The sequence below is a fragment of the Amia ocellicauda genome, chromosome 8, assembly GCF_036373705.1.
Source record: "Amia ocellicauda isolate fAmiCal2 chromosome 8, fAmiCal2.hap1, whole genome shotgun sequence".
Taxonomy (NCBI): domain Eukaryota; kingdom Metazoa; phylum Chordata; class Actinopteri; order Amiiformes; family Amiidae; genus Amia; species Amia ocellicauda.
In genome coordinates this window covers 28940041-28957088 of record NC_089857.1, presented here as the reverse complement: position 1 = coordinate 28957088, position 17048 = coordinate 28940041, and the positions used below count along the sequence as shown (strand labels likewise).

At 36.9% G+C, this 17048-nt stretch overlaps 1 protein-coding gene across 6 annotated transcripts in view; it reads right to left on the bottom strand.

Moving 5' to 3' along the window:
• LOC136754807 (myosin heavy chain, embryonic smooth muscle isoform) overlaps window positions 1-17048 on the bottom strand; it is a 45164-nt gene extending 28116 nt beyond the window's left edge. Inside the window, exons 1-2 of one of the 6 annotated variants that reach the window (XM_066710947.1) lie at window positions 16968-17025; window positions 1197-1301 (exon numbers count right to left, since the gene is read on the bottom strand). In XM_066710947.1, coding sequence (XP_066567044.1) covers window positions 1197-1292 — 96 coding nt within the window. In that variant the 5' untranslated portion in view covers window positions 1293-1301; window positions 16968-17025. Of the gene's footprint in view, window positions 1-1196; window positions 1302-3045; window positions 3178-5854; window positions 5978-16967 lie in introns of those variants that run through there. The other 5 variants (XM_066710946.1, XM_066710949.1, XM_066710951.1 and 2 more) reach the window with 5 other exon arrangements.

The following is a 17048-nucleotide window of genomic DNA, read 5'->3' as shown; positions in this document are numbered from 1 at the left end:
ATCCTTAAATGTGATTATTCTGAATCCAATAATGAAATATAAAGTAATGCTCTACGTATGAAAGACCTGAGAGAATTCTTGGATTGTAATTTGAACAAATGGTGGTTTACACTAATGTAAACCAATTCCATTTTATTACCCATTGTATTGCTGTACTGGAAAGGAGAAGCTATACACTGATCTCTTGTTTAACTGTTACAAATAGGTAGTTTCTCAAATTTTAGAGCATGTTAGCAAACAGAACAATACTGTTTGTCTCTGCAGAAGTATGATAATTCAATGAAAAGGTTTGCCTTTTTGAAGCAACAGATATTGAACTAACTCTTAACAAGTATGGACTTTTCAGAACTGAAAGAGATGCAGTTCACAAGGGAAGTAAAGACGCATCTCACTAGGATCCGAATCACAGTTTGCTTCCTTGTGCATTTCTCTTTTGTTAATTTCTGAGATATCTTTCAGAAGCTATATTTTCTCTGTAATATGAAGGTTAAAGCTCAGCAAGAAAGAGCAGGGATTCAACACACTATTCCATTATACATAATTACCAGATCAACATTAAAGCATGTGATTAATTAAAATTGCACGTCATTGGTTTTATATCCCAGTATTGACAGACAAAATTGCTCTGTACTGTCATTACCAGCAATGATCTGCTAAAAGGGGAACAGCATTGCAGTCATGACGTGATTCCCCACACTGTGCACGAGGTTTACAGAGCCTTAACTCAATTAAAAAAGATTACAAAGCACATATCTTAGGTGGTTTCCATAGGGCAAAGATATCGGCCTGCCAGACAAAAGTACTCCCAGGAACACTCCTTGAGGCAAGTCCTATTTTGAGTGCTTATATCTCAAGTACGTTGCAGGATGGGAGAGAAATCCACACCTGTCATTCTTTAAGAATATTTGACATAGCTAGAACCTAAAGGATTCACCCTCTCTACAGATGTTGGAGTGGGGGACAGGGCGAGACAGGGGTGGGTGTAGGAGAGGCTCCGTCTATCAATTAACCTGCTAACTGAGGTGTAATTAGGAGCAATGTAGTACAAACATATTAAATGTATGAATTCTAGGCAAAACCAGAAAAAATAGGCTGTACAATTATTTTGTTTAATGTTTCTCAATAGTTCTTAAACTTTGCCCAGTTAGAAACACTATATATTACTATATACTATATATATACTATGAGTATATTACCTGCTCCTCTTTGGATACAGTCTTTTGAAAGATCTCCACCTTCTTCTCCAGCAGCTCTTTCAGATTTAGCAGTGAGAGGGGAACATCATTGACCATCCCAGGGGGCTACGGGAACAGGTCATGAATTCAATCAAGGCAGAGGTTAGGCCTAGCAGCTGCTTTGCAGCAAATAAAAATAACTGATCTGGACATGAACTATACAGATTTTTGTCTTCCTCAAAATGTAGACCCCTTTTATTTTTCACAGCCATCGGTGAATTAGTAAAGCCATCAAAGATACATATCTGCTACAGTATTCAACAAATACAAATTCAATCCACAGTAGTGTTTTCTTGCAGAATACAATAAACCCCTTTAATAAGTTAATGGGTTTAACAGATCTGCATAGAAGCAACAAGCAACCATACTATTCTTACACTGTCAATACAAAAGCGACTTAATTGCCTGTTTGAATAGCTATGAAGAGCACAACCTTTGTTTTGGACAGTATATTATCCTAGTTACCAAGCCAACCGAGAACAAAACATTCAGTAACTTATAAGCTACCAGTACCATCTCAAACATTTAACCACAAGCAGTGTCCATTAATAATGTTTTAAACTTGGCATTGAATATATGAGGTCAAAACATCAAAGGGTTATTTTGATTTGAGATATGTACTTAATTGTGTAACACACACAAAGGAAAAACCATCATGATTTGCCTTTAAGCTCACTCTCCTGAAAGGGGAAAGACTAGTTTATCCTGTGCCTTTAGTCAAATCAGCAATCTCATCAGCATTAATTAATTTGAAATGCAGTTTTCAATTTGGGAGTATTTCAGGAAGGGGGGAAAGGTCTAGTTGTTATTTCCCCATCTGTTTTAGGCACTGTTATGCTATGAAAAGACGAATTCTTGCAAAATTTTGTGATGGAGTTCTTAAAATTCCATATGAACTAATTATAGTATAAAAAAAAACTCTGCCGATTATCCAAATAAAGTCAATGTATGAAATATATCCAGAAGTACAAGCATTGTGCAACTGTATTTCATATAACCTTACTTTAAATAATTATCTTAAACATTGGTGAACAAATCTGTTGCATCACTGCATTGTTTCTTTAGATACTATGGAAACCATCTCCAGCTGAGAAGTGACATGCCTTCATAAAAGGCACCATAAAACCTGAACAGTTAAACAAGCTTCTTAAGAGCAGATTAAGCAGATTCCTTTAGGATACTGGTGGTGGGGATGATTAGTGCATCTTCCAAGAAAACTCCACCCATGAGAGAAATCCATGCGAGTCAAAACAAAATCTGAGATGACGTATGACTTTTGTCTGAATAACGGGAATGTAACATTTATTCTCTGCCATTGCCCACATTTGGAAATATTTAAATCTCTCCATTAACTTAATACAATTCTAGAGAAATAAATACACATCCAAGACTTTCTATTTATTTATTCAAAGACTCAAACCTGATGAATCCATAGCAACTCTCCACATATCAGTCATGACATTTTATTACAGTACAAACATAATTTAATATAAATGAAAACTAAACCCTTTTTGTTTTAAGGTTATCCAACACAAATGCAATGCAATACAGATTAGATTAGTAGGCATTAAAAATATATCAGGATGTCACAAATCTGTAAATAATAAAGATTAAAATCATTTGTTATTGAAATCTCCATAATTTTCAAAATGCGCAAATCACTTGCAACACTGATCACACACATACTGATTTAGTAAGATTTGGACGCAATAAAACAATTTTCTTTGCAGGGCTACTGATGATTAACAGATTTTGCAAAATCTGATCAAAAAATGTAATTGATTTCAACAGGTGTCCTGGAAATACTTACTGTATCTGCATTATTCATTCTCATTGACTGGGCTCCTGTTTTGCGCGAGCTAATTGTTATTCCCTGAATACTCCCTGAAAGCATCCTGAAAGGCTGTCCCCTTCGTTAGTGTTTTCTGGATTGAATGTAGAAGAAAATAACAACAGGGTAATTGTACAATGTTGTCTATATTTCATTGCCAATCCTAAGGTTAAGCGCTGGCTTCAACGGGGACTGTTTGTGCAGTCTGCGGCAGCCTTCAGAGAATAGATAAACTTTATATGTGGAACAGATTACAAAATTCCTTTTCCCATTTCTCACCAAAGAATGGGAATCAAATTCCACGGGTTCACAATTAAAAGATGAAGATTCATTCATTAGAGTAAAGTTTTAGTTTTAAATAATTATGAATAAGCTTACATTAAAATCTGAGGTTTATAAGAAACGGAACATAGTTGCATACTATACAGGGTTTAATGTATAGTATAGCCATATTACACAAAACAAAACAAATGAGGTGCTATAGAGGTGTCATTCATTGACAGTTCCATCAGTTCAGATCTCTTGCAACTGTCTGAACTTTGTGATTTGCACACATGTACTGCAGATTCAAAATAAAGTCCTGTACTGTTATGTTTTCTGTGTATTTGTTTAAACTATATATTGTTTAAAATTAAAAGTTCACCCAGTCAGCAAAAACTGTTGTAACAACTTCATTGTATATATTTAAAAATGTGTGTATCTTTTTGTAAATGTACATTTGAATGGTTTAGCTTTCTAGTCGGTAAGCACATTCAAAGTGAGAGTCAGTCAGAAATTTTAATTTGGAAAAAACATTTTACAAATACATATTTCCTCAACTTTGTATTATTTATCAATACCTTACTCCTATTATGTAACCTTTGATGTCCTAGAATAGATTCATTTACAACAACAACAAAAAAAAAACATTCCAAAATTAGACAGTGATAGTGCTGAGGTGATATAAAACGGTTTCCAAATACTGAAAATTACTTACACTGGCATAGGCCTCTGAATTGAACATGAACAGTCGCAGATTTTACCTCCACCAACAGCAATTCCTTTTCAATTGCCTGAGGGGTGTTTACAAATTCTGCTAGTCCATCTACAAGCATGCTGGCATCTGAATATAATGACTACACAGGGTCACTGCATGCATGCACATTTGGCTAATAAGTTACCATGCCTCCCATGTGTGAGGGATGGAGATCTTAAGAACAACAAAGATATAAGGTAGAGAAAGGGAGTAGGGTATGCCTAAATGGCAAGTCAGGACAAGAACAGAGATCCTCTATGCCAATGTTAGTTTAGATCCATCATGCACATGCTAAGTACTTTTGGCAGTAACCAACAGAGTTGTGTTATAGTATACAGACTTCAGCTGTGTAGTACGTCAGTTATTTTTTTTCTTTTGGAAGAGACAACAATAACTTAAGCAACAGCCAAAGAAACAATGAGACATACTTAACACCACAAACAAACTTTTAGCTGCCAAACAATGGGCCAGCTCTATTGGAATGCTTTATATGCAGACTGCTATTTATAGCTTGATCATGATCAATGCATAAAACAAACAAACAAACAAACAAACAAACAAAAAGAAAGCACACACAATTATACTCAAACAAATTTTACTTAGTTCTGTCCAGCTTAGGTTAGGCATATAGGGAAATGGGAGCCAAGCTTTGGAAATAGAAAGACATAGTTGGTGCATACTGTAGGAGCACAAAACTACACAACCCAACTGTATACAAGACTGGAGACCTGAAGATAAAGGAACTGCATGAGTACAACAGCATTGTTTACAAAAATGCAGACAAGATAATACAAAGCCAAGGACAGCACAAGGACAGCCACTACATACAGTAACCATTCTGTCTTCATGTTACACAAAGGACAACCAAAACTAAAAGAGTGATTAACAGCTTCTACTCGTGAGTAAATGTATTCCAGTGTAGCGTACACACGCACACATCAGCAACTCTGTATTTTACTACATACTGAAGAAAAGCTATAAGAGCAGACTAAACATTAACAGACTGTAAAGGTTGTCCATCGTTTCTGATTTTAACAGTAGAAGGTTGGCGTTCCTTTTCATTAACTAATTTACAATATTGGGCTTCAGGGCATGCAGTGCACTTGCGCAGTAAAACTACAGAAGAAAATATAGCATGTGTAAGCCACTCCAAATTTTCTTAAAACTTAAATTATCAAAACATTGTCAAAACACGCAAAAGCAAATCTGTTACAATAAAATCTACAAAAGGGCTTTTTAAACAAACAATATTTTGGGCAGACTGGGCAGATGGTATAGGTGAGCCCCTAAAATACAGAGCCTTGCTAATGGGTTTTGCACACTACAACCATAGAACCACAGCAACTTGCATAATTATAGAATATCAGTCTGAGGATTGCTATACGATTGACATTGACTCTTTTACCTGTTGATTTCAAATGCAGTCGAATTCAAGCCACTTATTTCTCTTTAAAAAGTATTTTCTATGCCCAAGATTTAATGGTAATATTTTTATGACTGGCAAATGCTTTGGAGGAGTGTATACTTAAATGAGAGATCTCCAACTCCTGTGCATTTACTGTAGCAATTCGAATGAGAACACCTGTTGCCAATTGTTTTCCACACCGTGAAACAATTCACTGATCTATTAAGACTAAAATGCATGACTGCCTTTCAAAATACTAAATCAAGTACAGAATTGCATCTCAAAGACAGTAAGGAGTTAACAGTTAAGATAACAAGCATTTTACTGGCTGCTTAATTTAACACAAGGTGAATGTGATTTATCTTTACCTGATTTTCTGTGTGATAATCTGTCACAAGTCTTTTCAGAAGAGCTCTCCCAAATAAAAGACAATCCAAAATGGAAATAAAATCCAGTGCACAATGTTGAAAGAACAATTATAATTAATAACCAGTTTTTCTGGTCACCCTCGAGTTATGGCAAGAGGTACTCCAAATAATAATCACATGAGTGTAGCCTTGGGAAAGAAAAGAGCAGCGCTTTGAAACAACATTTGGTATTTGCATTCTGTTAGCACAAGGTCGTCGGTAGCAGTTTAAAATGTAATTATTATTTTAAAGAACAAATATATATCTTTTGTTTCTTTTGGCAGGATGTTTTTTGTTTGTTTTGTTTGTTTGTTTATATGTGTATATAATGATTACGTTTTCTACACCTTAATTGCAGGAAGGCATTAGAATGTGTGGAAATTACCAAAAAAGGGTGTGAAAGGGGAAAGTTTTTTCTGACTGAGAATGTGAAAATGGCTCCCGTTGGGTGTGTCTTTTTCCATGAAGGGTGGGGAACACCTTGCACTTTTGTACAGTTAGCTTAACACCCCTGAGAAGTCGATACATTTTTCTTGGGAGAATGAAAGTAAAGGAACTAGTTAGACATCATATAAATGTGTTTCAACACCTCCACACTCTGTCATCAACACACCCCTTCCTGGATTTTCCCCTTGGGCCTTCCAAAAGTACATTTCAGTAAACATTACTAATCCTGAGATCCGACTCAAACACCTTTAAAGGGGCATCCGTTTGTCTTCACTTTTCCCTCTAAGTGTTTACTAGTACAGTTCTGATACAGTACCAGTAAAGGGGTTATTTTCATATGTGTGGATGTTTTTCAAAATATAATTTCCTGGAGTTATCAGAGTAGAATGAACAATTAGAAGGCGATTAATAAGGATTTTAGATTCTCCCAATTAGAATTGTGTTTCAATAACACGGTTCAGGGAACATGAACTAGTAAATCAGACAGAGCAAGGCAAATTCACTCATTCATATCCAGTTATAGTGGATCATTATAACATTAATTATAAAAAATAAATGAATACACAGATTTGTCAGAAGAACGAACTCTCCATATGTAAGCACTGTATTATCAATTGTTCTTTCTACTCTGATACTGATTAACTCCAGGAAATTATATTACAAAAAAAAAAAAATCTACACAAGAAAATAACAATAATTGGGAATCAAACTCAGATCACTGGGTTCACAGCACTGTTCCTTAACTACTGCACCAACTGATATGCACATTTTACCTGAAACCTGTTTTAAGTAGATTCCAGCCGCCACTGCCAGCTGTCGTGATTAATTGTATAAAACATAATTTTTGGAGTTATAGTCTCAAATGAATGTATCAATTACAAACATACAGTACTGTGCAAAAGTGTTAGGCAGGTGTGAAAAAATGCTGTAAAGTAAGAATGCTATTATATTTATCAATTAACTAAATGCAAAGTGAGTGAACAGAAGAAAAATCTAAACCAAATCAATATCTGGTGTGACCACCCTTTGCCTTCAAAACAGCATCAATTCTTCTAGGTACACTTGCACAAAGTCTGAGATTTTGTAGGAATATAGTCAGTTGTATGATTAAACAATTATACCAAACAGGTGCTAATGATCATCAATTCAATATGTAGGTTGAAACACAATCATGAAGTTTACCGTCAAAAGTCAGACACCATGGCAAGACTGAGCACAGCAACAAGACACAAGGTAGTTATACTGCATCAGCAAGGTCTCTCCCAGGCAGAAATTTCAAGGCAGACGGGGGTTTCCAGATGTGCTGTCCAAGCTCTTTTGAAGAAGCACAAAGAAATGGGCAACGTTGATGCAGTGGCCGGCCAAGGAAACTTACTGCAGCAGATGAAAGACACATCATGCTTACTTCCCTTCACAATCGGAAGATGTCCAGCAGTGCCATCAGCTCAGAATTGGCAGAAAACAGTGGGACCCTGGTACACCCATCTACTGTCCAGAGAAGTCTGGTCAGAAGTGGCCTTCATGGAAGACTTGCCACGTCGGAATTATGGCTTTTTTGCCGCAATAAGGCCAAGCGACTCATCTATGCATAAAAACACAGGAACTGGGGTGCAGAAAAATGGCAGCAGGTGCTCTGGACTGAAGAGTCAAAATGTGAGATATTTGGCTGCAGCAGAAGGCAGTTTGTTTGCCGAAAGGGCTGGAGAGCGGTACACGAATGAGTGTCTGCAGGCAACAGTGAAGCATGGTGGAGCTTCCTTGCAAATTTAGAGCTGCATTTCAGCAAATGAAGTTGGGGATTTGATCAGAATGAATGGTCTCCTCAATGCTGAGAAATACAGGCAGATACTTATCCATCATGCAATACCATCAGGTAGGCATCTGATTGGCCCCAGATTTATTCTGCAGCATGACAACGACTCCAAACATACAGCGGAAGTAATTAAGAATGACTTCAACGACTTCTTCAGCATAAAGAAGAACAAGGAGTCCTGGAAGTGATGGTATGGCCCCCACAGAGCCCTGATCTCAACATCATCGAGTCTGTCTGGGATTACATGAAGAGAGAGAAGCAACTGAGGCTGCCTAAATCCACAGAAGAACTGTGGTTAGTTCTCCAAGATGTTTGGGCCGACCTACCTGCTGAGTTCCTTCAAAAACTGTGTGCAAGTGTACCTAGAAGAATTGATACTGTTTTGAAGGCAAAGGGTGGTCACACCAAATATTGATTTGATGTAGGTTTTTCTTCCGTTAACTCACTTTGCATTTAGTTAAATTTTAAATTTTAAGTTTTAAATTATCAGTTGAATCTGCCTCTCCAATGTTTAAGTATGTCTTCAATTAGGTAAAGAATTGTGCTTAAATGCTTTAAACCAGTTTAATACATGCCCACAAGGGTGAGGAATAACCTAGTATGAAAATAAAGTCCTTGTTGATTAAACTAAAATAGGCAAAATTACAGATACATTGCTGATGTCGGGAATATTAAGACACTGTAGTTTGAGTAGAATTAAATGTACATGTTTTTACAATCACCACCAATATATTTGGATAAGGGCGTCTGATAAATATTATTATCAACATGTATTTAAATTGAGACTCAGGTACATCAGACTTTACTCATGGGAAGAATGGATTAGCATTACTAGTTAGTGAGATAGAGATTGCAGAGAAATCATTAACTCAATGGTAACTTTAACAAGTGTCTTGTTTCAGTGTACCTCAAAGCATGGTTGCTTTTTCACAAAAGAGAGACAATTACAGTATAGAGTAATGACTGCAAGTTGGACTTTAACCACATGCTTGGATTTTTTAGGCAGGCAGGCTACAGCTAGTTACTGAAAGGAACAGATTAAGGAACATTTTGCCCAAGGACATGTGCACAAACTACTTGATGAATGAAGTCAGTTTCTGGAAGGGTTTATTTTGTTTTCTTCTTTTGGCACAGAAATATATATTCAAAGAAATGGTGAGCAAATTGGACACTCCTACTGAAAACTCCCTAAAGCAAGTGTCAAAACGACCTTCCACACCTCTTCAAGAAGTTATGATTTCTGGATGCTTTCATCTTCCATGAGTAATCAGATTATAAGAACTGTGCTCAGAGAATTTTAATTTGAAAATAAAAAGACAATTAAAACATGATCCAGTTGAAAGGTAACCACACCTCCTTGCTACAATCTGCCAACCAATCAACTCAATATTTTACATGTAGGACAAAAGGACAGAATCTGATACACCACAACATCTAGTTCTCCTTAACCTATTGCACAAAAACACACTGGTTTAAGAGTACTATCCCTCCTCAACCAACAGGTCCATATGCCACTTAAAATGGCACCGGGTCAACTTCTGAAATCTTGACAATTATGATGAATTAGTACAGGATAACTCTCAACAGGCACGAATATAGAGATTCCTGTTAAGAAATATGTACTAATTGCAGCACTGCAGTACCACTTTCGCTGTGGTTGTGTTTTTATACACACTGCTGCCACTCAAAAAAAATCTACATTCTTTGTACCTTTATGTGTTTTTAGATGTTTGTCATCTACTGTCTGCAGTTTACAGAAGAGCACTAGATGATGCTTCACTGGACTGGAGTAGAAATAAATGGGAACCATCATATACAGCATTCAATTCTAGAAACCAGTCATTGCCATTATTATTATCATTATAATGAGGTATGTTCATTCATATTCTTCAGGTATGTTTTATATTCTGTAATCATGAGTCAACTCCGTGGCATTTCACAACCTCCCCAAGCTCGATTAATCCATGACTTCTGTGCCCCGGCATCCCCATTTAAACCACACATGCCCAACCTGGATAAAAGAACACTATTAAATAATGTCCTCGTTGATTTTTCAGGATGGAGAAGGCTATTTTCTCTGTTGTACATGGCTGGTGTTGTAGCAAAGCTGGTCATTCTAATCTCATGAGCACAGGGTATAAAGACGCGATCTGTGCTAGCCAAGACATGATAATTACCAAAGAAACGTGAGATGTACAAATGAACGATATCCATCTTGTCCCTCCATTAGAACACCCATTTGTTAGCAGTTAATGGATAAACAGTTCACAAACAATTTCAATTACCTGTATTATCAGACTGCATGATGGATGAAGTGTAAGTTATTCTACATAGTTTTCTATTGTTATTTACTGGCATGGAATGTATTTATATTTACAGTGTTTTATGGTGATCCACAGAGTTAGAGATCCAATCTAATATGCAAACATGCAGTGATGTATATGTCCAATAGAAATGTTCAAAATGTGAATTTCATTAAGTAATAAACATCACATTTAATATTTAAAAGTAAAACATTACTTGAGGCAGAAGGTAAAACGCATTAGTGCTCATAACAGTCCACTATTGTGCATTTGTAAATGCAGGTATATTATTGAACCAAACCTCCTTGTGGAATTATTAGGACTTCCAGAACAACCGAGCAACAAAGAAGTTCTCTAACCGTAAACAAACGATAAGATAAAGGAGTCAGATTTTCAGTCCTACTCAAAGCAAAAGTCGAAACTGTTGATTAAATCGTCCTGCAAATCACACAAGTTCAGACACCTGTTTAGAAAGCTTATAATTTGACTTATGAGGAACATGCTGTACCACAACTGCTCCAGGCACACATTTAATGATTTTTGTTATGTAACAATATGTGAAAAGACTATTTAAAATATTGGATTATGCGAGTACACTGATCTGATGAGTAATGTGTCTAGACTAATCCATTTTTCTTTTTTTTTATATATTTTTCAAGATGAACAAGATTGACAGATTAAATACGAACCCTAAAAGGGTGGGGTTCAGTTTAAACTTTCCTTAGAGCCAATGCCTTGCTTCAATTGGATCTCAATCTGAGCTTTTCAAGTTGCTATCACAAGGTCTAAATAATATAAAACTAGTTGCATCTCCTTCCACTAACAAACAGTAGCACCTAAAGTAAACCACTGAAGATTACCAATTTTCCTTTGCTAAATATGTTACTGAGCTGCAAAGCTTTTGTGAAAGATGTTTGTGCATCTTGTGCTACACAACAAATAATACAACATGTTCAATACCATTATGTAAGACAGACACAAATCAATCTCTTGTTCTTGTCCATGCTTTTAAGCATGCAGATTAAATTTCCATTTAAGCAATTCATATGTGAGAGTAAAAATAAAACATGAAATACAAATCACAGATCTTAAACAAAATAGATAACTAGATATAAGAATCAACCTGACATCTTCTAGGCAACTCCAGCCAACACAACATTAGGCTTCTTGCAAAGGCAATGGTGAGTGGCTCATAGTAGGGTTTAGTGTTGGCAAAGACTATACAAAACACGAGCTGTATTATCCTTAAGATTTGTATGTTTATGTTACTACAGAGTATACTACTAGAGTATTATCATGTCTCTTCACCTCATAGCGAGCGGATAAGTCATCCGACAGCATTTTGACCAACTGATGTCCATATGAAATATACAACGGACGATGTTTTGACCCTGGAGTTCATGTAACACACTGAACTACACTGAACTACACACTGAGCCCAGCCTATCTCTGTTTAATCTGCTTTGGAATGATAACTGGCAAGAAAATCAATGCATGTCTATGTTCATATTGCAATCGAAAGTCATTCCTGTAAAACGTAAAATATGGTGTGGTTAACTGTAGTGTTTCAGTCGCAAGATTTCCAAGGACGTTCTGCATGACGAATGACATTGCATTAAAATTGAGGGAATTTGTTACACTCTGACATCACAAACAATTACAGTTACTTGTTTGCTCATGTCCAATATCCCTATAAATACTTTAACTTTTTGTATGAATAGGTGTTGATGGTTTAAAGAACTGAATTAGAAACCATCAATGACATCACATTATAAACCCTACACAGCCATTTCAATAATGCAAAACAGTAATTTCAGTTAGCCTTTAGTGTAACATGAACCTGAACACTGAAGGGAAACTGGGTAGGTGCCCATCCAATTAATCCTTTCAGTGCAAGAGGAGGAGAGCCTGGGTTTATCAGGTTCAAGCTAGTCAAGAACATAACAATTAATAAGGTATTCTTCTGCATCTAGCAACATGCAGCCCTTTTATCTTCATACTGTTAAAACTTTGTTTGTTTGCATTTTTACTGATCTGGAAAGCCTCACTCAACGGGAATTACCAGTAATGCTTTGAGTTGTGTGGATAGAAAGAGAAAAATATATACTAAATGGCATTTCCCCCCTAGCTTTCCCTAACAGTACATTCACCTCACTGGGAAGCACTGCAGACTATCAGTAAGTACCAAAAAACGGCAACTGGTGGTTCACATTACTGATGTTGCATGTGTGGCTCTATGTCTTTGCTCTCAGGTTGAGCCCCAAATATTCCTAAATGCTCCAATTAAACTCAAACTGAGGAGTTTTGAAAATATGCATTTGCATAAGAGAACATAGTATTAGGTCAATTAAAACCTTTTCTTTCCGCTAAGAAAAACACAAATACATACAATGTACTTTCAGGTTTCCCAGCTCCTTTAAACACAACTAATTCAATAACCAGCTGTTAAATCTGCAGTGCATAACTATAATCACCCCAATCAGCACACTTCTATCCAGTCGTCTTGGTTTAACCCATTAAAGTGTAAAGCTGGAGCAGAGGTTGTTGAGATGACACCACACCTCAGGGTCTCACACGTTTCTAGATCAGACAGGGAGGGGCTGGACAAACTGGAATGGACAGTATTAGAGCCAGATGAGTTCTTGTCTTGGGGCGTAGCTGTTTCAGCTGTCATTACCTGAAAACGCCTGCCTAGTCTACACCTTAATTTTTAAAATACCTCAGTTGTTCAGTGTCCCTCTGGATTCTTCTTTTTGTGTCTAGAAAGTTTAGAAATATGTTGTGTGAGCTATTCATTTTAAACTAGGCTGTTCCAGCCCTGGTTAGTGGGACTGACAGTAATTACTGGTTTCCCAGCTACACAGGCTACAAAAAGAAATAGTCGGCTCTGTTGTTCAGGTATGTTTATGGTGTAAATGCTTCCGTCAGAACATAGCATAGCAATTCTATATCAGAAAGTTTGACATAAGGCTTCTCTGGCATGTTGTTTTATGAACAGTAATGTTCACGGTATCTTAGACTATAGCTGCTTCAAATACTTTACATCTCCAAAGGCACTAATTGAAACAAAAAGGTAGTCATTTGTTTTTAAATTATTATTGTAAGTGTGAAAAATAAAAGAGTCTTTTTCAGACACGTAGTATTTTGTAGATTGTGCTACTACAACTTCCTTATTCTCTCTCTCCACCCCCCCCCCCACTGGTACAGTGTAACAATTCTACTGAACATAGCAAATTGAAAACATTGGTATTTCAAAATATGATAAAAGTTCTCATTGCTTCACATTAAAGGTCATGTCCATAATCCAAAAAACGAGAAAACAAATACTGAGACATTACACCTATTTAGATAGGTAGGTAGGTAAACAGATAGATGGAGATAGATGGATAGAGAGACATGTATACGTATATTTTTTTTTCATTCTCATAGTTACAACACATTGCTTTCAAATTATAGTCCTTTACTCTCTGTTATCGTAAGAAACAAAAGGCTTCTCCTCTCTCCTCACCCGTCCCTGTCTTGTCATGTAATGTAAGGCTTTGTGCCACAATGAGAAAAGAACAACACAAACTGTGTACATATAACATGTCCGCACTCCTCTCTCACAGCACTTGTGTGTCTTGACCATTCCCACTTTTTAACAATTGTTTTTTTCATTATTTGTTGCATAGCATTTAGAGCAGAGAATTCTGGCACACAGGAGTGCCTTGTACATGTACATTTTTTTAACAATTTGAAGCTCTTCAAAATGTTAATGGTAAGAAACAATATGTTAAGTGGTGTTCAAAATAATCTGAAGCAGGTGCTCAGTGGCTCACTTGGCTTATTGGTACATTATAATATGTGTAAGTGGAGCCATATAAATGCAAGGTCTCTTCAATTCACTTTCTAAGAAAACACTTGTCTGGGGAACCACAAGGAATGGCTCAGGGAATGCCCAGTATGAGAAAGGAAAAAAAGGAAGAGCATTTATCCTTTTTCACTGCTATTAATCAGGAATCCTGAGAGTCTAGGCAGCCCAATTAGGACACACAATCCTGGGCTCAGTTAACATAATCTACTGACCATGTTTAATGGAAGAAAAAGATGCCTGCCTAGCAGATTTCAAGAGGGAGTTTCTCTTTCCCATGTCACACCTGCAAAAGTTGATCATTTCATCTTCCCATCTTTTATGTGGTCATCTTCTAGATCTTTTTTCATGTCTTTGGTATCCATTTAATAGCTTCCTTTATCCATCTTTGATATGTTCTTCTTGCAATGTGTCCGGCTTATTGAGATTTTAATATTTTATACATATCTAAAATTGAATAGTTTGAAGGGGACTAGATTCCCCAGAAGTCTGCAGTGGGGAGACCTGTGCCACATAATAAATAAATGTGTATGTTCGAGAGGTACAAGCTTTATGATATTACAAGCTCCCTCATATACACATCTATAAAGCATTTTTTTCATTGATTAATTCTAAAATTAAGACAATGTTGTTGACATGTTTTTGTCAGTCTACAGTCATCACATTCTCAGATCTTCACATAGCAGACATCCTTTCCACTGCCAAATTATGTTGTTAGGAATGTTTACTGCTGCATTTCACAATTTACAAACTGTGCAAACAATATGAATGCATATTTTAAAACATCACTAGGAAACCCATTCCACAAAGCAGTGCATCTTATTTTTCTGGGTTCTGTAGAACTACAAATTTAAATATAAACACACACAATTCTTTCAAATATATTTTGTTGGATGCTGTGACAATTCTGGAATCATCAGTTTAAACCCCACTAAGGACACGATAAATGCACTGTATCTCGACAGGGGACTAATGCACACTGGGAGGTGCCTTAGACACAACATAAGTAGAGGGCAATTAGAACTGTAGGTGTGAGGTTAACACGTGGGATTAAGACTAGTTTTCAGGGCAGTGATAGAAAACTTATGTGGTTGCCTCCCATGTTCCTGCAGGTTGGAAGATAAAAACAACTTTTCTAATCTATTATGGATGTTTCACAAGAACTAAAAATAAACCAAACAATAGAATGCACTGAATAACAAATACTGTGCCGTAGTCTAAAGCCTGGACCAAACCTAAACTTTGCCTAAACTTTGCCCTACCTACCAATTGCAAATTGCACACTTGCACCCTGTTGCAGATTATTATTTGTATATATTATGTACATATGTTTACTGTATATACAGAATAGCATGTGAGGTCAGAGCCCCCGCTTGGATTCCCTGTCGTCTCTCAGACCCACCTCAGGACGTCCTGCAAGGCCAAAAGGCCGGTCCTGTTTTCCTTTTCCAATGACAGTTAATCTTTCTTGGTGGGGTTACTTATTTTGTAATCTTCATTAAATTAACATAAAGATCAAGGAGAAAAAATGATTTCTTCTTGTAGTGTCATTGCAGGTTAAGTTACATTATAGCTTAGTCACAGTCACTGCAGCATGCCACCTTTAGGAGCAGGTGGAGAACTACTTGCTCAAGTCCAGCAGGTTTGTTGAGTTTATTCTAACTCTTGGTTGAAAGAAAAGATTAATTGAGAATTAAAGACTTTAGGAGAAACACACTATTTAAAATAAACTTGGCTTGTGTAACCTAATACTAGTGATGTTAGTTTTCACCAAAGTACACCACAGGCTGTCAAACTCTGTCACAATCTGTTAAAAAGAAGAATGTCCCATGCCAATAAGTCCTATGCCAACAGTAAGTGTATCTTTATTAAATGCATTATGGCACAATACACTCTGTGCTGCCAGAGATGTTCAGAGGTCTGGGAAATGCTCAAGACCGTCCAGTGGTCGAGCTTGTTAAGCCAACTGACAATATCATCATGAAAAGAGGTATGTCCAGTGGGGGCAGCTCAACCACATTATCATTTAAATTGCTGCATTTAAATATACTACATGAACCACCACTGCTTATGAAGACCCTCATATATTATCAAACATAAAATGAAAGCCACCTGTCAGTCACCCATGACGAATACACTACTTTAAATCAATACATCAGCAGGATCTCTGAACGCTTTACCTTAAACCTGGCAAATAACTGGGTTGTCTTACGATCAACAGTCAATGAAGCTAGAGTAAACACACAGGAAACAAACACAAAAGTTCACAATATCCCGAATAAAACACTGGAAAGTAATATACACGTGTAAAGCATGCGTGACTTCCAGACGAATGCACTTCTATAAGCGCAGCACAAGATCAAAAGCTGCGTCCCGTTTCTTTATATCCAGAAGTGACGTTTGTCGGGAATATAAAAACAACAAATCGAGAAGTCAGCCGGGTCACAGTCGGATACATTTCAGACATGTGTTGAGCATCCGTCACCCGACTGAAAGACATAAACACGTTATATACATACACATATACTTATATATAGGGTGCACAGTCTCACTAAATCAATTACGCAGTTGCGTCGCGTCCAATACAAGACTCAATTAAGGGACAGATGAATTCCGCGCCACGCACACAGCAGGTACACATGACCGTAATGTCGCACATACCTGCTCTTGCAGTGTCAGCCTCTCAGCCCCGCAGCTTCACTGAGGATCTTGCTACCAGCAGCCAGCATGACATGAGACTGT